Genomic DNA, 23,525 nt, shown 5'->3' with positions numbered 1-23,525 from the left:
AAATTTGATGCATATTCATTGCTCTATTTGCTCAGTCATTTTGAATGTGAAGGCCACACAGTGCACATGCTCACTCAACAGTGTATACCACCCACACTAACTAGTACAGTGAAGTTGTCATTGTTCATTCCAGTCCACTCTCCTTGGCTGCCAGGTTACATCAATGTCACACAAACCATTCTGGTTTTATAACAATGGACGGACTTTTTCTGGACAGATCTTATATATCCATATCATTTCCTTTTAATAGCAGAAGCTGAGATATGTGCTATGCAGTTGGGCTCTTTAGCAGAAATTAAGAGTTAGCAAGCATTATTACTCAGCTGGCATGCATTTTAAGAAATCCTGAATCATGCTGAACCAGCATTTTAGCTGATCCTCTCTCAGGACACTTAATACTTTCTTATGGCCCTTTTCATCCTGCAAGATAAAGGGCAAAGTTCATGTCTCAACTGGTCACCTTTGTAACCACTGCAATGTTCAGCACAATACCTGGGTAAGACTGAATACTGGAGGGGAGGAGGAGGATCAAACACATTTATATGGAAGGATAAAACACATTTATAGGAACCTCTTTTTTCAAATGCAGTCGGAAGTTTATCTTTTGAGTGGGTTGGCTTTTTTCTTTCTTATTTTCAAACATCTCTAGTGAATAGGTGTACCCAAGGGCATATCCAGGCAACATGAGTCACTGTAGTTAAATTCCCTCATAGACCTTCTGTGGAGACAGAATGACTCATGATTAGTTTGGCTCTATTAATAATAGTCATTACAGAAAGCTGGAAGCCAGGTAGAGAAGAACCATTAGCTGTTAGTGCTTCCAAGTCCAAACAGCAAGGACTACATTATGTTTCTATTCCTTCTACTAAAGTCTTTTAAAACCTATGAAAGAATATTATGTTCAGTGTCTCTATTTCATACCCACTCCCATTTTTAAAAACATACTAGGAATATTCATTCTTGGGTCTATAATGAATAGCAAAAATTTCATGTAGCTCTGTGGTTGGAATGGTAAACAAAAGTCAAGCCAGGAAATAATTTATGTTTCCTATTACAGTTTCAACTTGTCTTCCTAGTGGGCATGGATGCACCCAATGTGGACTTCCTACCTAGACTCTAACATTTGTTAAAATGAAAAGCAAGCAGCTCTAGCCAGGTGGGTCAGTTGGTTGGAGTATCATCCTGTATACCAAAATGTCATGGGTTCAATCTCAGTGAGGGCGTACACCTAGGTCGCAGGTTTGATCCCTGGTTAGGGTGCATATGGGAGGCAAGCAATCGATGTTTCTCTTTTACATTGATGTTTCTCTCTCTCTCTTTCTAAAAATCAGTAAACATCAGGTAAGGATTAGAGAGAGAGAGAGAGAGAGACTGATAATTTAGGACACCAGTGAACAGACAACAAATGCAACAGACAAACCAAAAACAGTTTACACCTCTCCTTGGATTAGTGATATTAAAAAAAAAAAAGAAGCAGCAGCAAACAGACCAACCTTGAAGCTTTTCTGAGCAGACGAAACCAATTCAGTCATTAATTTAGCTTAATTACCAATCACTGCAAAGACACTACTTTCTCACTGTAAAAGTTGCTTTGTAACTGTAAACCCCTGAATCTCATTCCATGCTTTGGTTTGAATGCTCCCAGTTTACAAACTGTCTTTTTGGCACGCGCACAGTAAATTTTTACCAATGATTACTTCAGTGACTCTTTGCTTTTACTTTGGCTATTTCTGAACCTTTGACACATTCCACTGACTCACTCAGGAAATCACTACTAAAATGTCTGCAATTACACTACTACTTACCTTGATATTATAAACATTAATCAGGGAGGGGAAATTCATAAAGATGTATAAGCTTTTTGATAACAACTATATAAATACAAAATACTGTTTTGTTAATGGTAACTACAGTGTTACAATTCAATACAAAAAGTGCTAGGCAATTCGATCTTACTGGAAATGGGATATTTTCATTCTGAATTTAACAGTGTTTACTTCAAATAGCTTAGTTAACAAAAGTTAAAAAGTCTTTGATCTTTAATAATTGGTACATTATTATTGGTCCATTTCTTCTTTAATAATTGGTACCCTTCATTGAGCATTATGTTGAGCACAATCTACTAAATGCTTTACAATGACTAAGTAAGCACTAGTCATTTGAACCCAGATTTAATACCTGACCATTAACGCCTGTGCTCTTAAAACAGTGTGTCGCTACTTCACAAACATGATTTCAAAAGTCATACTGCCTTGAGAATGGAAGGATTCAGTGAGGTAAAACTAGGGCAAAGAATCAGATAGTCATGAAGAGAATAAAAAGTACATTGCTGACACCAACTTGGATTGCATACTAATTTCAAGCTGCATATTAAGTCTATATGAGCCTATAGTATTTTCAGGGCCTTTTAAAACTCAAGAGACTAGGGAACAACACTTTTTTTCCTATTGCACAAAAATTACACAGAATTTTGTAATTTTTTGCTCACATTGAAAAATTTAAATTGATTTTATCTTAACAGTATTTATGAATATATATATATGGTGGAGGGGGATGGGGTTGGATACAGGCCATGTGCCAAAGGTTTCCCTGGACTTAGAAAAGGGTTCCAGGAGAAGTTTTTGCTTTTAGAGTGGTGGGACACCCCTCTGGAAGGCCTGAGAGTTTTTGGAATTCATACTCTCCATACTTGACAGCTTCCCAGTTCTTGAATCTTTATCGTCATTCAAGTGCTAAGTTGACACAATCTCTTTTGGAGAAAACAAAATCTAAAAGGCCACTCTTGAATGTGATAGGCCAGATGGCTCTCCTGGCACTCGCGATTACACCTTAGGTCGCAGGGAATGTTCAAAAATGTGCTAAATCTGTCACAAGGTTTGTTGAGAGGCTATTAAGGCTTAGTGACAACATTTCACCATCTTCACACCCTCCCCTGGGCTGGCGCCTTTCCCTCCACAGCCAGTTTTACTTTGAGGCGGGTATATAGGACCTAAAAGTGAAAGCGGTAGACTTCTAGGCTCTGCCCCTGGCTCACACAAAAACCAAAACCAATCTCATGGGTGGCGGCCTACAGCTCCAGCCTCTTCTGAGACTTGACAGGCCACTTTCTCCCAAACTGAAGTATCCACAAATAGGGCCTGCTTCTGAAAGCACTGCCAATGCCGAGTATAAGGGCAGGCACTCTTTTTGTAGGCCAAGAAGGGGAAGGAATTTTTCACGAGCCCACGCTTATCACAAACACTTGATTGAGACCCATCCCCCGGAATCCCTCGCGAGCTGCTAGGAGACATCGCGGACACAGGCCAACCCACACCCGATCGGGCGGGGCGTGGAGTAAGCGAGAAAGGCGGGACTGAGGCTTGGGAACCGGGGACATTAAGGCCGCGTGGGGATAACCGATGGAAAAATCAAGGAGCACGGAAGGTGCCCGCCCCGCGCTTCCCCACACCGCGCTCTGGGTGGATGGTCATCCCTGCCAGAAGCTCTGATTGGACGCCTAAGCTTTGCGCGCTGATTGGCCGCGTGGGCGAGGCGGAGGAGAGCCGTGCGCAGCGGCGTGTGTGGGGCCGTGTGCAGACCCGCGTGTGGCGCAGGCAAGGACACTCCTGAAAATAAACAGCCGCTGCCGTGGGAGCCGCTTACTTCTGCCTGCGTCTTAGTCTCCTCCGCTGCGGGCCGGCTCAGACGCCGAAGGTGGGACTCGAGAGTGGGACCTGGGGCTGGGGATAACCGTCCTGTGGGCCCTGGTCTGAGGCGGAGGAAGAGGGTAGGGAGTGGTGAGGCGGCGATGGCGGCCGCACTTTGGTCTTTTCCGCTTTGCTGCGTCAGGCGGGAAACTGGGCTGCCACCGCCACCTCCGGGCCCGGTTTCCGGCCTCCTGCAGTATTCGGCGACCCTCCTACCATTCTTTCCGTCCTAGGAAGCTGGGCCCACCCGCGTTGTGGTCTCTCCCAGTGCCAAGGCCGCATTCTGAGCCATAGCCTTCCAGCAAATAAGGCCCTGGCTCGTGCGCTGTTGGGACTGGCTCTGAGAGACGTCGAGGGTCTCAGAATGAGGGCCGGAGGGGGTTTTGGCGGGAACTTATTAAAAGGAGGCCGTCTGATGGGAAAGAGCCCTTGGTGGGGATGGCGGGGGTGGGGTGGGGTGGGCTGTGGAGGGGGATGGGGTTGGATACAGGCCATGTGCCAAAGGTTTTCCTGGACTTAGAAAAAGAGTCCTAGGAGAAGTTTTTGCCTTTGGAGTGCTGGGACACCCTTCTGGAAGGTCTGAGAGTTTTTGGAATTCATACTCTCCGTACTTGACAGTTTCCCAGTTCTTGAGTCTTTATCTCTTTATCGTCATTCAAGTGCTAAGTAGTTTTACATTGCAGTTCGAAAAGTGGCAGCTGGGGCCGCTTTCCATGAATCAACACTATTTAATTTAGAGGGACCTTTAAAAAATCCCATTATCAGAAAGAAAAAAAACCATTTGTCAGGCCTCCATAATCTTATCACATCATTCATTAGATTAAGTAAACGAATATTGATTCTAAAGACGCGATGGTTAATTATCCAGCCTCCGCCTAGATTTTCCAAATGTTAAAGCCTGCTCTAGAAAGGCATCATCGCTCACATATGGGTTTGCGTGTTACTTATTATGGGTAAGGATTTTGCTTGTTGCCACATGTTAACCACATGGTGTCAGACCCTTCCAAGGAAGTGACATCTGGTCTTCGGGGGCCTTAGAAAAAGAAAACGTTGCTCATTGTGACTTCAGATTGTGTGTAAGAGGCTGATTTCGGTTTTTGTTTTATATAAGGTGAAGAAGGATTCATTTATGTCGTCTTGCCCCCAGATTCCAAGTTTTTAAAAATAGGTTCTCTTTGTTTTCTTTTGTATGACCCAGTTTTAGAAACATCACCATAACCAATTAATTTCTGCATCACTGAGAACTTAATTAATTAACAACTTTGTTTCTCTTGCTTAAGCACCATAAGTTGCAAGTTAGAATTTGAGGTCTTTAATAAGATGTATGAAACGAAGTTCCTACCTCTTAGGCTTTTTTTCCTTCCCCTGCAAAGTAATTATTTTCAAATGCTTCTAACAAATCACACTGATCATGGCTTAATCAAACACCTCTCAGTGTCACATATGGAGGTTCCTGTTATTTTTAGCTTGTTGAGCCTTATTCTTGTCTACAAAAAGCTCTTTTTTTGCTGAAATATAACAAGAATAATTGGTTAGATTCCCAAGAACTGAACAAAGAAATATTTTTTCCAAATTGCAACTCTTGTTAACACAGAATTTTAAAGAAGAAGAAGAAAGCTAACAGGCTAACAGTATATGTGTACTTACGTCACATTAGAAAACTCGGGTAAGTTTTTTTTTTTGGCAACCAAAGGTCCACATTTCTTTTCATATTCATAATAAGAGGGGTGTTATGTTTCTTCATTTGTTATTTTTTGAGGGTGATGTTTCAAACATGCTGGCTCAAATATTTGAGCCAAATCAATGGAAGACCAAGGGTCAAATATTTTGAGGCACATCAATGGAAGACCAAGGGTCAAGCCTTTGAACATCTGGAGCAGGCAGAGTGATCTTTTTAAAGGTATTATAAGTTGAGTTATAGTATGGTTTTATGACTGTTTATTCTTTTTATTTTTAAAAATCTAATAAAAGTACATGGTATATGTATGGGAACATGCCAAATCAGTGCTCGCAAGCAGTAGAGCCACAATTCGACTTCAGGCATACCTCATTTTATTGCACTTAACTTTATCGCAGCACATGTTGTGTTTTTTACAAATTGAGGGCTGGATCCTCTACCAGCAAAAAGATTAAAACTTTACTGTGCACCAAACCTGCAATATCTCTGATGTGTACCTTTAATTGGAAAGATTGGTCTGTTAACTAAACACTTGACCACAAGAGAGATTTTGCTCTTTTATTTTTTTTCCTGCAGAAATGAGAGTTGTTTTTGTGTTGTATTGTTTGTTGTTACTGTGCGTGCGTGCGTGCGTGCGTGCGTGTGTGTGTGTGTGTGTGTGTGTGTTTAAGAATTTTGGCTTTCCTCTTCCTTGCCTCCTGACAGTAAATAGAGAGCCAGGAGACTGATGCCAAGGCATTCCGGCCTGCTGTGTAGAGAACATTTTCAGTGTTGTCAACTATTCTGGTAGTGTCAGATGCTGTTGCAGAGATTCCAGTAAAACTGCACCATTTTTATGTCGTGTGTAAAAAGCCGCCGGAATAATGAAATGAGAGCTGTGGCCACCAAAATTCAAGTTGTAACTCAGTTGGTTGTTAATCAGTAGTATGAGAGTATAATACAGTGATTACCTGGAGGGACTCCAGAATTACAAATAAGAGTTATTAACTAGTGAAATCAGATGCCAGTCTTTCCCTCTGTGGTGGCACTCTTAACTTATGCCTTGAGAAAGGTTAAGAATATCTGCCTTGGCTTAAAATTCAAGAAAGCTGTGGGGTAGCATGCTGTGAATGAATTCATTCATGGCTGTGGATTCTTAAATATAGAATTTTAAAATATATTTGAAATATAGATAACTTTTTGAAAAGTTATTTTTGAAGAATATATTTAAAAACAGCTTTTTGCATTAAAATTCAGATTAGCATGTGCTTTGTACAATTATTTGCTTTATAGTAGTAACATCCTGTATTTTTGAAGTAGGTAGTGAATTGGTTTACTCTTTAATAGCATTTTCATGTACTTTCTTATTCCTTAGCCCTAACAAAATCCTCTACTGTTGAAATCCTGACTTTAGAACTTTCTAGTTATGTGGCTTTAGGTAAGTCATTTGTCTCAGATCCCCAATTTATGAGTAAAATGGGAGCAAGAATACATAACTTGCAGGCTTTTAAGGACTATAATATGTTGATTAACCCTTGACTCGTTGTAGATGAGCTTTTAATTGAAATTCTTAAAGGGTAACCATGGCAGGCATAAATGTATGTAAATAATAATCAGGGTCATGTGGTAAATGCAGGAACCAGGATAAAAACATAAAATTGTCCCCGTATTGTACTCTATTCTCCATTATTCTGGCCAGAGTGCAAGTAATACACAATGTAATTTCCTTCCAGTCTTTCTGTAGTTTGTTTTTGTTAGCAGTCTGAAGTGTTTCAGTACCCTGTTGGAACACTAAACTGATTTATTAGAGCAAGCATAAAAATTAGTGCTATCATGAGAGCAAAAGCTCCATGTAGGTCAACAAAGTGGATGAGTCGGGGATAACCCTAAACTTGGTGAAAATAACTAGACATAGAGCAAACGTGAATATGAATATATACAGTAGGGTTAGGAAAATCATATAAAAATTAAATCTAGCTAGATCCCCCCACACACACACACACAACTTTCCTTTTGCTACTTATTTTAAATGTATTTGTGGGGTGACTTATGTTCTTTTGTTCACTGGATCTCCTGTACTGGCCATTTACTGTTAAGATTTAAGTAGTTTACTGGCTTTGTTCTTAGTATCAAAAATGTGGTATAATTACTGACATTAATGAAGATAAATTAGTGTAACAGTTGTGTTTTGGTACCAATTCCAGGATTTAAACCTTAAAGCCTAGAGGAGTGCAAAATCTGTAAAATAGACCTTAGTTTTATAATATAATTTATGGCCCTGCACAGTGAATCTTTAATCTTTTCAAGCGATAGCTTGACTGAGTTTACAGCTGCTGCCTGGTTGCCCTAAGCTCTGACCATATCTTTAAGTGTAGTTTATGTCGTTAAAATCTGATACAAAAATAATCTAAATGGAAACATAATTTGATTTCTGTTGAAAATGTGAAGTCATTTAGAATTCAACTTTTTTCTTCTCTTCAGGAAGTAGACTTTATGAAATGGGAAACTTGAGGGTAAGAGTTAGCCCACTTAAGCCTGCTATGTAGACATTAGTCTGAGTTCTGTCTACTTTTAAGCAGTCTGACTTAATTGAGGGGAGAATGGAAAAAAACTATGTAAGCAGAGGACATAAACCCTTGTAGTTTTTTAAATTGAGGTGCCTGTTAAGCACAAGGCACTAGGCAACAGTCCTCATCAAAGGTAGTTTTATCATCTTCCTTTTCCAAATTAAGGACACGTGAGGGGTCAAGTGCCTGAGGTAACACAGTCGGTAAATCCTTAAACTGGGTCAAATGGTTAACTGGGCCAAATAGAGTAACCTAATGGTCCCAGATCTTACTGTGCAAGGATACGATAGTGTAGATACTGCAATGATTTTTAGTAGCAAAAGGAAGAAAATATATGCTCTCTTGCTGGCAACAGTGAAAATACAGTATTTTGTCTTTTAAGTTAATATATATGTGTATTTTGTAGCATTCTATAAAATGTTAACTGAGGTTGGTTGTGAATTCTTAGAGTAATCGCAAGGGCCTGGGGGCAGATTACAGGTCCTAGCTTGACTGCTGGCTTTTTTTAGTAAACTGGAATGAAAAGTTCTGTTTTATAGGAGGTTTTATTAGATAATCTTAAATATTCTTGAGTTTAGAGCAATTGTAGTCAATCCTTAATGAGTACCTAATTGAAAATACACTGTTGCTTTGCACATTGGTGTGCTGCAAGAATTTTTAAAATATGCAATACCTGATTGTTTAGTTGGGGGCACTGATCTCTTCCCTTAGATTGTCAAATTTAAAAAAAAATAACAGCAGCTAATACAACAATAGCCATCCCATGTGAATGAATCAAAATTACACCTATTTTTATCTAATTGGCGAAAAACATTTTTTTTGGCATGCTGCAGAATTTTAGTAAATAGTTTATGTAGATAGAGATGAAAAGGGTTGAAAATCACCACTTTAAAACTAATGATGCAGTGACTCATTCACAATAGCAAAGATTTAGTACTTGATTAGATTGGATTGGTTCTGTAAAAGAAACAATTTGTTTTCTTCCAGAAAATGACTATTAGGCCTCCCCTCAAAAGCAGTTAAAGTAGAACTATATAACTATTAAAGGATAATCATGGGGTGTTGTGATAATTCAGAGACAAATCATTTGGTCTCTGCCTTCAAGGAATGTGATAAAAGGCAAGAATTGTAGTGCCATCAGGCAGACACAAAGTGTCCTGGGTCTTAATAATAGGAAGGAGAGTTCCAGGCTGGGAGATGTCAGATTCTTTTATAGAGTTGGCATTTGAGTTGGCTCTTGAAGGTTGGAAAAGGTTGTGACAGGTGGAGGGGGCAGAGGCAGGACAGTGCAGCAAAATTCTAGCCAAGAGCAGTCATAGGTGTTGAGAATCATGAAGCCTTAAGTCTCAACTCTGTCTTACCTTCATGCCTTTTGTATTCCTAAGGAGTAGCATGAAATTCTCTCAAGACCTTTTGTCTAAGTATATTTGTATATAACTATTGGGATGGGGACCATCCTCCAAGGATAAATAGCATGCCTCTGAAACACAGAGGGAATCAATTGGTTTAATGTTACTACAGAGATGAACCTACGGCAAGAGACTCAGTGAAAATGTAGACCAGTTGATTGGCTGTGATTGGGCCTAAGAGGAGAGAAAGCAGATTGCATACACATTGTCTAAACCCACTGGGATACACTCTACTGATGATAGATTCTGGAATATTAATGAAGTTAATGTTTCCTTTCCCTTTAAGACTTAGAGGGGCTTTTAAAACATTATGTATTTTTCTGATTATAAGACACACACACACACACCCCAAATTTGGGAGGAATAATGATTGTTAATGCTGTTGTTGGGTTCTGTTTACATTTACATTGGTGAAATATGTTATTTTATTAAATATTTTACAACATTTTTTGCTTCAAAATTTTCCTATTTTCCTCTAAAACCTAGGTGTGTCTTATGGTCTGAAAAAATTATGGTGATTTACTCTAGTAAACAAATATATGTGAGATTAAAATTTGTTGATGCCAAAACAAACAACCAAAACTAGTTTTGATGTGTGAAATTCTACCTTTCCCACTGAATTGTGCATGTCTTTCACGGAATGGTTTAATTGCAATATAAGTGGAGACGTACTGCTTTCCCTAAATTTGTAGTTTATGTAGAAATCACATTTTAACCAACTTTCAATTAGGAGTTAGGGTAGGGAGAAGTTGAGTTTTATGTTTAATGTGAAAGTGTTATTTTTAGTTAATTGTCTTCTTTCTAAAATACTACTTCTCCTGTCATTTCTTTTTACTCTGTTCACTTTGCGTCTGGGTCCCAAGAATGGAGGAAAAAACAGTTCGTGAAAAACCTACTCATAGATTTTTCTTGAGTAGCCGAATATTTTTAAACTACTATTTTTGTGCTGGAAGTAAACCTGAAATTTTAACTGCTGAGTTTATTTCACTGATAAACATCTGATGATTCATTGTAACATGTTCTCTTTGTACTTCACTATTATGAAATAAATAAGAGGTTTTTTTAAAGCAGTAGCCCAAACTGGTTTTTTGTTTTTGTTTTTGTTTTTGGCTTAAGAAATGCATGTTGACTATTGCATTATCATATTTTCTAAAAGATAGTGTCTTGTTTAAATATTAAATTTTAAAATACTCAGGACTTTTCACATTGCCTGGATCATCTTATATTAAGGAAGTGATTATTTTTGTGTAAAGAACTCATTGAAAGCATTATTTGAATGTGCTCAAAGAGATCTGACTGTAAATCAGAGAAGATGCAAAATGAAGAAAATAGAAATGAGGAAGGATGAAGTGCTGTAATCAGCTTTTATTTGTAATTATTTTATATGCCATTTATTTTTTTTTAATCCTGGCTGTTCTCTTAGGTGGAAACCAGCACTTAACATGATTTAGAATAACACCATTATAAGAAATCAAATGTAATCTCAAATTTTGCAAAAATACATTTTTAATCTTCCTTGACTGGTCTCTTCTGTCTAGAAATGTGCATTACATATGTGAAACCACTAAGTACAAGTATCCCATACAGGTGTTGCCCCATGTGTGTTTTTTGGGGGGTGATGGTAATGAGTTTATATGACAAGTGGCAAGAGTTGGTAGAAAGATTGATCTGAAAGTTTATCCTGAATCTGATGCAGAGAGTTAGGATAAATAAATACTGAGTTTTTAAAAAATATTTCACAATGAAAACTTTTGAAACCTAATTTCAGCTTAACTTTGGTCACTAGATTCCTGCATAACTTACACCATATGCTGACTTAAAGTTGCTGTGGTTTGTTTGGTGATTCCACTATCCAGTCAGTCTCTGTGAAACTGAGTTGCTAGATCATGGTGTTCATGCTTGGCTTTGAGAGGGTATTTTAAAAATGTCCTAACTGGTACGGCTCAGTTGGTTGGGCATCTTACTACGAAGTGAAAGGTCACCGATTTTAATACCCAGTCAGGGCATATGCCTGGGTTGCAGGTTTGGTCCCTGGTTGGAGCACATGAAGGAGGCAGCCGATTGATGTAAAATCTAAAAAAAAAAAGTTGTGTACTGCCCTGGCTGCTGTGGTGCATTTGGTTGGAACATTGTCCTATAACCAAAGGGTTGTATGTTTGATTCCTGGTCCAGGCACAAATAGGAAGCAGCAGGCAGTTATTTCTCTCTCTCCCTCTCGCTCTCAAACCAATGAAAAATTGTGCTTGGGTGAGGATTTTGAAAATAATAAAATAAAATTGAAACTTTTGTGCGCTGTTGCTTGAAACTGGAGCTAAGGGTAAAAATGTTTAGATGTGAAAGTTTGGCAACGTAAAGGTTACATTATTTTTAGCTATTTTCTTTTTTAAAAGCCACTTTACTAGGAGTTTGTCTTGCAACATTCCATTTCCGTTCCAGGAATAGTCTGTTTATTTTTAAATCATTACATAAAAGTATAAAATCCATTTGCTTTGGTGGGAGTTTGCTCTCATTTGGAAACAATATAAAATAAAGGAAGTCTTACAAAATTCCAAGTGGCTTTGTTTTAAATGTAAAATTACAGAACAATTTGAAAATAGAAGAATAGAAAAATATAAATGGTCCCAGTGCTTTAGATGGTATTAGCACGTTGGTGTACCTCTTGTTGTTTTTCTGATATTTTTGACTTTACCCTCTAGAGGGTTGTCAAACTCATTTTTACTGGGGGCCACGTCAGCTTCAAGGTTGCCTTCAAAGGGCCAAATGTAATTTCAACTCCTTAACAGTTGAGGGGTAGTTACATTTATACAGTTCTAAAATTATTTAGGCCCTTTGAAGGCAACCTTGAGGCTGATGTGGCCCCCAGTGAAAATGAATTTGACACCCTGCTGTAGAGGTAAAATTTATACCTTGCATTTCTATTAATATATCTGCTCTGAAGACTCAAATTAGCAAGCAACAGCTATAGTATAACTAGGCACTATGGTAGTGCCTAGTTTGCTGTGGTTACACAGACAAATTATTTTGCACCATCCCCTCACAGAATTCAAACTACAGCTCCGTTGGTGTGCATCATTCCAACTTTCTGGCCAGTAAATTACTTCAGTTGCCCAAAACAAAGTTTACTGGCTTACAACCATGAAACGTGTCTGTTGAGTTGAACCTGGAATGAGGTATTACTAATTATGTTTAATATGCATTGTTCATTAATACCCTGAAAATTCCATCACTCGATCAATAACCAAATTAACATTTGTGCATTGATCTCTGTATGCAGTTGTATGAAAATACATATAATGTTTTACCATTGGTTTTTCATTTTTTACATATTTTATATTATGTGTATAATGCCTAAGTGTATAGTTATGTTGTTATTTTTCTAACCAGTATATTTGCTGGCTTCCCATTTCCCACTCCCTCAGAATAATATCTGAAAACACAAGGCAAATAAAAGATAAAAATAACTTCAAGTGGTTAAATGTTGTCATTTTTAATATTTCAAAGACCTAACTGCAGCCATGAGCAGCAATGAGTGCTTCAAGTGTGGACGGTCTGGGCACTGGGCCCGGGAATGCCCTACTGGTGGAGGCCGTGGTCGTGGAATGAGAAGCCGTGGCAGAGGTGGTTTTACCTCGGATAGAGGTATTTTTGTCAAATAAAAAATTTTGAAGTACTTGAATATTCATTAGTATTAAGACTCGTCTAATTAGCTAAATCATTTTTGTTTCTGCCCCAAATAGGTTTCCAGTTTGTTTCCTCGTCTCTTTCAGACATCTGTTATCGCTGTGGTGAGTCTGGTCATCTTGCCAAGGATTGTGATCTTCAGGAGGATGGTAAATATTTAACACTTCTCATACCTTTCTAGAAATGTATGTGCACGCTTTCTAGAGATGAGCATTCACATACATTGGAAAAGATTTTCCACCCTTAAGATTTCATTTTGTATGGTTTAAAACATAGCAACATTTTGTAAAGATTTTATAGTCTTGGTCTGCTTCTTTTTCTTACTGTTGAAGCCTGCTATAACTGCGGTCGAGGTGGCCACATTGCCAAGGACTGCAAGGAGCCTAAGAGAGAGCGAGAGCAATGCTGCTACAACTGTGGCAAACCAGGCCATCTGGCTCGTGACTGTGACCATGCAGATGAGCAGAAGTGCTATTCTTGTGGAGAATTTGGACATATTCAAAAAGACTGCACCAAAGTGAAGTGCTATAGGTAAGTTAGAATGTTGCTGCCGGATTGCTCTTTGTAAAGATTGTTTTAGAAATGAATTAGCTATAAATGGAAAGAGCTTATGGATCAGTACATTCAATGAAAGTTGGCTGTGACCAGATGAGATAGATCTTTGGCATACATAACCAGCAGCCTGTCTGTACATTAGTCAGTATTCTACCACAATATCTTATGGCAGCTGGGCAGCTTAAACAACTTTGGAATTTTTCGTGTTTTAAAAATAAGAATGATGGAAGTTTTGATATGTACACACCTCTCAGATCTTAGAGGTTATTTTGCATAAGGACATAACATTTTGGTCCTGAATTGTATATAGCTCAGTAGGATGGGCATTGTTCTGGAAACCGAAAGGTTGCCAGTTTGACTCCCAGTCAGGGCGCATGCCTGGATTCTAGGCTAGGTCCCCAATTAGGGGGCACACGAGAGGCAACTAATCGATGTTTCTTTCTCTCTCCCTTCCCTCCCATCTCTCTAAAAGTAAATTTAATCTTTTTTAAAAAAGAAATCTTGGTCTGTATTTGGGTTTTGATGTTGGTTTATACACTTTGGGGAAATTTCAATTTTGTGGTTTTGCCATATAACTGAATATCTTTGATTTTTTTTTTTTTGCTTTTAGGTTAGAGTTTAATGATAAGACTTACTGTCTTCAAATAAATATGTTAATTCACGTGTCATTGCTTTTTGCTATGCAACAACTATTACTTTAATACAGTTTTATGTTTTCTGAGCTCCATTGTGAAAACTTTCATTTTTTTTAGGTGTGGTGAAACTGGTCATGTAGCCATCAACTGCAGCAAGACAAGTGAAGTCAACTGCTACCGCTGTGGTGAATCAGGGCACCTTGCACGAGAATGCACAATTGAGGCCACAGCTTAATTATTTTCCTTTGTCGCCCCTCCTTTTTCTGATTGATGGTTGTATTGTTTTTTCTGGATCCTCTTCACTGGCCAAAGGTTGGCGGATAGAGGCTATTCCCAGGCCAGTGAGCTTTACTTGCCATGTAAAAGGAGGAAAGGGGTGGAAAAAAAATCGACTTTCTGCATTTAACTACAAAAAAAAGTTTATGTTTAGTTCGGTAGAGGTGTTATGTATGCTTTGTTAAAGAACCCTCTTTCCTTGCCACTGGTGAATAGGTATTGATGAATGGGAAGAGTTGAATCAGACCAGTAAGCCCATTCTGGGTTTCTTGAATATGTTCCCATGTAGAAAGTAAAAACCAATTCTGGAAGTGTTTGTGAGCTTCCATAAATAACTTTAATTTTAGTATAATGATGGCCTTGGATTGTCTGACCTCAGTAGCTGTTAAATAACATCAATTAACATCTGTATCAGGCCCTACATAGATCATACAGTTGAGTGGGAGTAAACAAAACAAAGATAAATGTGCATTTAACATCTTCAAGGAAAATTGGGATAAAAGCCTAAACAGGAACAACTTAGTGTTGCTATTTGATATGCAAATGACAAAGGTTTAGAACACATTATCTGGCAAAGATGAAATCTAAAATCCATTTGTGGGTTTTATGAGTAAACATCTATGTTCAGAGTAAGTATAATTTGGAGCTATTCAGGAATTGCAGAGAAATGCATTTTCACAGAAATCAAGATGTTATTTTTGTATACTATATCACTTAGACAACTGTGTTTCATTTGATGTAATCAGTTTTAAAAGTCGTGGAAAAAGCAACTGAAGTCCTAGATAATAGAAATGTAATTTTAAACTATCCAATAAAGCTGGAGGAGGAAGGGGAGTTTGACTAAAGTTCTTTTTGTTTCAAATTTCCATTGATGTATATAAGTGCAAAATGCCATATTAAAGAGGGGAATGTGGAGTACTGAAAGTTGACAGTTTGGACTCTTCTTTTTGTATTAACTCAGTTATGTCTTCAGTAATGAAAAATACCTATTTTAAGGAAGCATAAGGTTAGCTACTTTGGTGTTAGTTTTGCAGGCATATAGAAGATTTCATTTTCTTCCTGTTCCATTTTAACAATGTCCTTTAGTTGTATGTTCATACTGAACAGTTATACCATTACTATGTTTCAGCATTTTGTATTTTTCCTGGGCTTCATAAGGATCTGAAATACTGTATTCCCTTTTTTTCCCCCTACAATGAGACGTAGATTTGAAATGGACCTTAGAAATCATTTAGTTCAATGAGTTCACTTTATTAGATGAGTTACTAGAAGTTTAATTTGCACAAAGAAGGTACAGCTACATAAAGCTTAGAACCTCAAGTATCCTTCCCACCCTATGCCTTCCATTCTTTTTTTTGTCCCCCCACTAAACTGTATTTATATGGTTAGTGGTATGTTTCCCTGACTTATTTTTTCTCTTTACAATGCCATGTGATTTCTTGGGTGTATTATAAGTGTTTTCATTCTTCAGATAGAGTCTGGTCAATTTTTGATGGTATGTCACCGAGGTGCTAAGATATTGGTGTGTCAGCTGTGCTGTCCCTATTCTAACTTTGTCAAATTAATAGTTCAAAGCAGGGAAGAAAGAAGCCATAGCAGGTTTATGACTTTATAAATACAGGCTTACATGTTTCTTTTTCATTTTATATTTTTACTCAGAAAACTCCATGTTAACTAAGCATGTTAAATATTTTGATAATGTTGATATCTACAGCCAACATGAGATAGCATAACAGAAGACCTATTTTCAAAGGCATCACTGTTAAATGTAATATTCAGCAGTGGGGTGGTAGTACATGTGCATGGGGTTATTTTCTCCCAAGGTTTCTGTTCTCTAGAGAAACAAAATACAGCAAATAAGATATTGAGCTGCTTTGCTTCACACCATTCTTTGGGCTGCATTTTTAGTACCTTTGTGGCATCCTTTGATACACATAATTGAGGATTTATTTATTTACAGCATACTACAAAGCGTTCTTTGATAAGTGCATTTATTTGTATTGATGTCAGTTACTGAGTACAACATGAAAGTGTGTTTTGCAGAGAACCTAATACTAGGAACCAATGGGTAAGAAACCCAATTCTGAACTCGAAGTGAATTCTTTCACGAGGTATGGACTACAAGAAAACCACTGCCATGTGTTTTTCTTATTTTTGCTGAGATTCCCATTCCTGTAAGCTGGATATAAAAGATCAAGGATTTTTCCTGTAACATTGGTTGGAGAGGGTAGATGAAGGAAGATAAATAGAGGTAATATAATGAATTTTTCATTGTCTAAAGGATGAGACTTCATCTTGGTCTTGCATCCCTGTTAAATTTTGCTCCCTTTTTGCCTACTTTTATAAGCTGTTTCTCTTAAGCATCTTGAAGATTCATCACTGACTTACATAGCCACTTTTTATAAACTAGGTCCAGGCAGGGTTTATAAATTGCATTTGGTTAAATTCTTTAATCTCTTAACCTCTCAACACTTGCCCATGTTTTTTCTTTGCAGTTTTCTTTGAGTTTTTTTTAAGAAAGCTGTTTTCTTGAGTGTCCTATATTTACTGATTTTTTTCTCTTTAGGTGTCATTTATTGTTTCCTAGTTTAGAAGCTTGATTATTGTGTTCAGCTTTCATTTGCTCTGACAAGAATATTTTAAAAGTGTATAATGTTGCATTATATTAGTTACACTGTTGATACAGAATTTGATCGCTTAAGGTAATCTCATTTTTCATTATGGTGATAGGCATTTCTCTTGAAAATTTAGTAATTGTTTCTTAGTATCCTTCACTTAAGGCTTTTAGCATTTATCCTTTTAGCATTTATCCGTTTGTGTTCATAAATTTACATGAAAGGACAATCTAGTGTAATTCTGGTTTAGCAAAACCATGTTACAGTGGGAGTAATGTAGTACACTTATGTGGTTTTAAGGTTATTTATAAATATGAATGTAACTTGGGAAAAAACGTAAGAAAAAGTTGGTTTTCTTAGTAGGAAGTCACATTTCTGTTGAAATTATTGTAGAGAATCTTACAAAATGAACATTTATATGTAGTGTCTTGAAACATTTTGCCTGTGAAGATTGTACCTGTTGCACTTTGGCCAAGATGGAGGCATAGGTGGAAACACTGTGCCTTCTTGCACAACAAAGTTTAAAGACAACAAAGTTTTAGTAACAAAAAACACAGCCAAAACACAGAAAATTGAACTGAACGGAACTCTGACAACAACAAACCATTCATCTAGGCCATTAAGAGGGGCAGAGCCAGCGGCTGGCAGAGTTGGGTAGCGCAGGAAAAATCTTCCAGACCGACCTGGTTGGTGGATCCCAGGTATGGGGTTGCGAGGGGCAGACCCAGTGAGGGCAGAAGGGTGCAGGCTGACCTCGGTCACACATTTGTGTGCATAAACCAGAAAAGGAGCGAGCAGTGAGACAGACTGTGCAGGCCCCAGTGATGGGAAGCAGCAGAGGGGACCACTACTGCACCACTTTGACCTTGCCCCCACATACAGCATCATAACCCAGCGACCTAGGCAGTCCCACCCTGGTGAACACCTAAGGCTCCCCTCATACCTAAGGGGCGCGAACAGACCAAAACATGGCTCAAGAAGAACTCAAAGCCGCACAGCCCATAACTCTAAGCGACCAAGAAATAGCCAAACTTTCAGATGCACATTTCAAAACACTGGTGAGCAGGATGCTCACAGAACTGGTTGATTTTAGTCACAAATTACACGAACATATGAAGGCTAAACTAATTGAAATGAAGGGAAATGCACAGAAAACCAATAGTGATGGAAAGGAAACTGGGACTCAAATCAAGGGAGTGGACCAAAAGGGAGAAAAAAATGGCCAAACGAAAAAGGATGAAGAAACAAGAATTCAAAAAAAAAAAAAAAATGAAAATGAGAGGCTTAGGAACCTCCAAGACATCTTTAAACGTTCCAACATCCAAATTATAGGGGAACCAGAAGGGGAAAAGGAACAGCCATGAGTGGAAAACTTATTTCAACAAATAATAAAGGAGAACTTACCCAATCTGGCAAAGGAAATAGACTTCCAGGAAATCCAGGAAGCACAGAGTCCCAAAGAAGTTGCACCCAAGAAGGAGCACACCAAGGCACATCATAATTACATTAGCCAAGATTAAAATGAAGGAGAGAATCCTAGAAGCAGCAAGAGATAAGGGGACAGTCACCTACAAAAGGATCTCCCATCAGACTGTCAGCATATTTCTCAGAAGAGACCTTAAAGGGATTTATCTAAGAAAAAGAAGATAAAAAATATGAACAGTGAAAGGACAACAGACTCAGTTATTAACAACCACACCTAAAACAAAAGCAAACTAAGAGGACAGCTAGGTCAGGAATGGAACCATAGACATGAAGATCTCATGGAGGGTTAGCAAAAGGGGAGTGGGAGGAAGAGAAGGGGAGAGAAGGGACAGAAAATAAGTAGCATAGATGGTAGGTAGAAAATAGATAGGGGGGAGGGCAAGGATAGTATGGGAAATATAGAATCTAAAGAACTTTAGACACGGTCATAAACTAAAGGGAATGGTGGGGGAGGGGGTGTGCAGCATGGAGGGGAATGAAGGTGGGAATAGAACAACTGTAATGGCATAATAAAGATTGTACCTGTTGTACTTGTTATATTTTGATTTTTTATTTTAAAAATTTAGAATATATTTTATTGATTATGCCATTACAGTTCTCCCATTTCCCCCGTTCATTCCCCTCGACCCTGCACACCACCTCCCACTCCCATTCCCCCACTTTAGTTCATGTCCATGTGTCATAGTCTTTGGCTTCTACATTTCCCATACTATTCTTACCTCCTCCCTGTTTATTTTCTACCTACCATCTATGCTACTTATTCTTTGTACCTTTTACTCTTGTCTCCTCCCACTCCCCTCTTGCTATCCCTTCATGTGATCTCCATTTCTATGGTTCTGTTCCTCTCGTAGTTCTTTGCTTAGTTTGCTTTTGCTTTTGTTTTAGGTGTGATTGTATTTTTTTAATATAGTTTATTAATTATGCCATTACAGTTCTATTTTCCCCCTTCATTCCCCTCCACCCTGCACACCCCTCCCCCACCATTCCCCCCCTTTAGTTTATGACCATGTTTCTAAAGTTCTTTAGATTCTATATTTGCCCTACTATTCTTGCCCTTCCCACTATCTATTTTCTACCTACCATCTATGCTACTTAGTTTCTGTACCTTCTCCCCCACTCCCCTGTTGCTAACCCTCCATGTGATCTTCATTTCTATGGTTCTGCTCCTGATCTAGCTGTCCTCTTAGTTTGCTTTTGTTTTAGGTGTGGTTGTTAATAACTGTGAGTTTGCTGTCCTTTCACTGTTCATCTTTTTTATCTTTTTCTTAGATAAGGCCCTTTAACATTTCATATAATAAGGGCTTGGTGATGATGAACTCCTTGAATTTGACCTTATCTGAGAAGCACTTTATCTGTCCTTCCATTCTAAATGAAAGCTTTGCTGGATAGATCAATCTTGGATGTAGGTCTTTGGATTTCATGACTTGGAATACCTCTTTCTAGCCCCTTCTTGCCTGTAGGGTCTCTTTTGAGAAATCCGCTGACAGTCTGATGGGAACTCCTTTGACGGTGACTCTCCCCTTATCTCTTGCTGCTTCTAGGATTCTCCCCTTCATTTTAATCTTGGCTAATGTAATTATGATGTGCCTTGGTGTGTTCCTTCTTGGGTCCAACTTCTTTGGTACTCTCTGAGCTTCCTGGATTTCCTGGAAGTCTATTTCCTTTGCCAGATTGGGTAAGTTCTCCTTTATTATTTGTTGAAATAAGTGTTCCACTGGTGGCTGTTCCTCTTCCCCTTCTGGTACCTCTATAATTCGGATGTTGGAATGTTTAAAGATGTCCTGAATGTTCCTGAGCCTGTCCTCATTTTTTTTGAATTCTTGTTTCTTTATCCTTTTCTGTTTGGTCATTTTTTTCCTCTTTCTGGTTCATTCCTTTGATTCGAGTCCCAGTTTCCATTCCATTCGTATTGTTTTTCTGTGCATTTCTCTTTTTTTTTTTTTAAATATTTTATTATTTATTTATCTTTAGAGGGGAAGGGGGGAAGGAGAGAGGGAGAGAAACATCAATGTATGGTTGCCTTTTGTGCGTCCCCTGCTGGGAACTGGCCTGCAGGGAACCAGCCTGCAACCCAGGCATGTGCCCTGACTGGGAATCGAACCGCGATCGTGTGGTTCGCAGGCCCGCGCTCAATCCACTGAGCTACACCAGCCAGGGCTGCATTTCTCTTTATTTCAATTAGTTTAGCCTTCATATGTTCCTCTAATTTGTGACTAAAATCAACCTGTTCTGTGAGCATCCTGATCACCAGTGTTTTGAAATGTGCATCTGAAAGTTTTTCTATTTCTTCATCGCTTAGATTTATTGGCTCTGGGGCTCTGAGTTGTTCTTGAGCCATGTTTTGATCTGTTCGTGCCTGTTAGGTATGAGGAGCGGAGCCTTAGTTGTTCACCAGGGCCAGGCCACCCAGGCCGCTGATTTGTGATGCTGTATGTGGGGGCGTGGTCAGAGAGGGGCCACCCAGGTCGTGGTTTGTGATGCTGTATGTGGGGACGGGGTCAGAGAGGGACAATGGCAGTTCCTTCTGCCACGTCCTGCCACTGGGGCCTGCTTGGTCCGTCTTACTGCTAGCTCCTTCACCAGTTTATCTACGCGAATGTGTGACCACGATCGGTCCTCAGTGGGTCCACCTGCTGGAGCACCTGGGTCCAGTGCCCGGGCCAGTCCAGTGGATCTTTCCTGCCGGACCCTGCTCTGCTGCTGGCTCTGCCCCTCTTACTGGTTTTGGCTGAAGTGTTCGCTGTTGTCAGACATCCGTGTAGTTCAATTTTCTGTAATTTGGCTGAGTTTTTGTTGCTAAAACTTTGTTGTTTTTTAGTTGTGCAAGAAGGTGCAGTGCTTCCACCTATGCCTCCATCATGGCGGAAGTCAGGTGTGATTGTTAATAACTAGTTTGCTGTCCTTTCACTGTTCATATTTTTTATCTTCTTTTTCTTAGATGAGTCCCTTTAACATTTCATATAATAAGCGCTTGGTGATGATGAACTCCTTGAATTTGATCTTATCTGAGAAGCACTTTATCTGCCCTTCCATTCTAAATGAAAGCTATGCTGGATAGAGCAATTTTTGATGTAGGTCTTTGGATTTCATGACTTGGAATACTTCTTTCCATCCCCTTCTTGCCTGTAGGGTCTCTTTTGAGAAATCCACTGACAGTCTGACCGGAACTCCTGTGTAGGTGACTGTTCCCTTATCTCTTGCTCCTTCTAAGATTCTCTCCTTCATCTTAATCTTGGGTAATGTATTTATGATGTGGCTTGGTGTTTTCTTCCTTGGGTCCAGCTTCTTTGGGACTGTCTGAACTTCCCAGGCTTCCTGGAAGTCTATTTCCTTTGCCGGATTGGGGAAGTTCTCCTTTATTATTTGTTCAAGTGACTTTTCCACTTGTTGCTCTTCCTTTTCCCCTTCTGGTACCCCTGTAGTTTGAATGTTGGAGCGTTTAAAGATGTCCTGGAGGTTCCTAAGCCTCTCCTCATTTATTTGAATTCTTGTTTCTTCATCCTTTTCTGTTTGGTCATTTTTTTCATGTTTCTGGTCCACTCCATTGATTTTAGTTCCAGTTTTGTTTCCATCATGATTCGTTCCCTGTTCATTTTGCTTCATTTCACTTAGTGTAGCCTTCATTTTTTCATCTAGTTTGCAACTAAAATCAACCACTTCTGTGAGCATCCTGATCACCAGTCTTCTGAAGTGTGCATCTAATAGTTTGGCTGTCTCTTTGTCGCTTAAAAGTATTGGCTCTGGGGCTTTGATTTGTTCTTCCATTTGAGCCATAATTTTATGGTGTGGTTGCGCCTGTTAGGTATGACAGAGCCTTAGGTGTTCACCAGGCAGGGCAACCCAAGTTGCTGGGTTGTAATGCTGGATGTGGGTGCAGGGTCAGAGAGGGGCAGTGGTGCTTATTCTGTTCTGTTTCGGATTTCAGTCCCCTCTGCTGCTTCCCACAAGCAAACTGGCCCTTCTGGTCTTAGTTCTTGGGTGGGCAGGCTTGTGTACCTTCTAGGACCCTGTGGTTCTCTCCAATGAACTCTCCTGTGAGGCTGGGAAGTCTCTCCTGGCATCTCAGCCCCAAGAATTGTTTTCAATTGGTGCTTTTAGGCTATAATTCTTGGCGCTGGGGCCCTGGGTTGCATGGTCTGTCTTGCTGCCTGTTTTTGACCTGTTTATCTGTGCATGAATGTGTGGCCACAGTCAGCCAACCACCTTGTGAACCTCACTGGATCTCCTCATTTCCTCCCCACACCCGGGGTCTTCTAGCCCCCGGCCACCTGCACGCCTGGGTCTGCCAGCCACCACCTTTTCCTGCTACGACCCCTCTGCCGGCCGCCGACTTTGTCCCTCTTACTGGTCTGGATGAATGGTTGTCAGACTTCCATACAGTTCAGTTTTTTGTCTGTTCTGGCTGTGTTTTTGTTCCTTATTATTTGTCGACCTTAATTTTGGTTTTGCAAGGAAGCATAGTGTTTCCACCTACACCTCCATCTTGGTCTGAAGTCTCTATATTTTGATTTTTTAAATAGTTAGATTATTCCTAGTACATGCTATTCTTAGCATGTAGCAATTCTAGGGTCAGAAGGCCAGATACTTAGTTTTGTGATCATTTCAGACCATGAGATTTTTTTCCTGGGAAGTCAGCAGAAAGCTTATTTAGTATCAGAATTTTAATTGAGAACTCCATTTAACTTTCTAAAGACTATTTTTTGTAATTTTTTTAATCATTGTTTAACTACAATTGTATTAATTTTCCTGCCACCACCTTTCCCTGCCCCACTCTCTATCCTTCCCCACTGTGGGTTTCTCCATGTGTCCTTTATACATGTTCCTTGGCTAACTTTCCCTTTCTTTCACCTATTATCACCCTACCCCGTCTCCTCTGGTTACTGTCACTTTGTTCTTCATTTCCATGTCTCTGGTTATGTTTTGTTTGCTTATTTTGCTGATTAGGTTGCACTTGCAGGT

At 39.2% G+C, this 23,525-nt stretch overlaps 1 protein-coding gene across 7 annotated transcripts in view; it reads left to right on the top strand.

The window, feature by feature from the left end:
- CNBP (CCHC-type zinc finger nucleic acid binding protein) overlaps positions 1-15,390 on the top strand; it is a 47,946-nt gene extending 32,556 nt beyond the window's left edge. The window contains exons 1-5 of one of the 7 annotated variants that reach the window (XM_037131679.2): positions 3,546-3,693; positions 12,821-12,958; positions 13,057-13,149; positions 13,330-13,531; positions 14,308-15,390. In XM_037131679.2, the coding sequence (XP_036987574.1) occupies positions 12,835-12,958; positions 13,057-13,149; positions 13,330-13,531; positions 14,308-14,425 (537 nt within the window). In that variant the 5' untranslated portion in view covers positions 3,546-3,693; positions 12,821-12,834 and the 3' untranslated portion in view covers positions 14,426-15,390. Of the gene's footprint in view, positions 1-3,545; positions 3,694-12,820; positions 12,959-13,056; positions 13,150-13,329; positions 13,532-14,307 lie in introns of those variants that run through there. The other 6 variants (XM_037131676.2, XM_053670304.1, XM_037131677.2 and 3 more) reach the window with 6 other exon arrangements.
- The last annotated feature ends 8,135 nt before the right edge of the window (positions 15,391-23,525 follow it).

Source organism: Artibeus jamaicensis, unplaced genomic scaffold, assembly GCF_021234435.1.
Source record: "Artibeus jamaicensis isolate MK-2021 breed Jamaican fruit bat unplaced genomic scaffold, CSHL_Jam_final contig_558, whole genome shotgun sequence".
Taxonomy (NCBI): domain Eukaryota; kingdom Metazoa; phylum Chordata; class Mammalia; order Chiroptera; family Phyllostomidae; genus Artibeus; species Artibeus jamaicensis.
The sequence above is the reverse complement of the archived record's forward strand: the minus strand, read 5'-3'. Positions and strand labels throughout refer to the sequence as shown.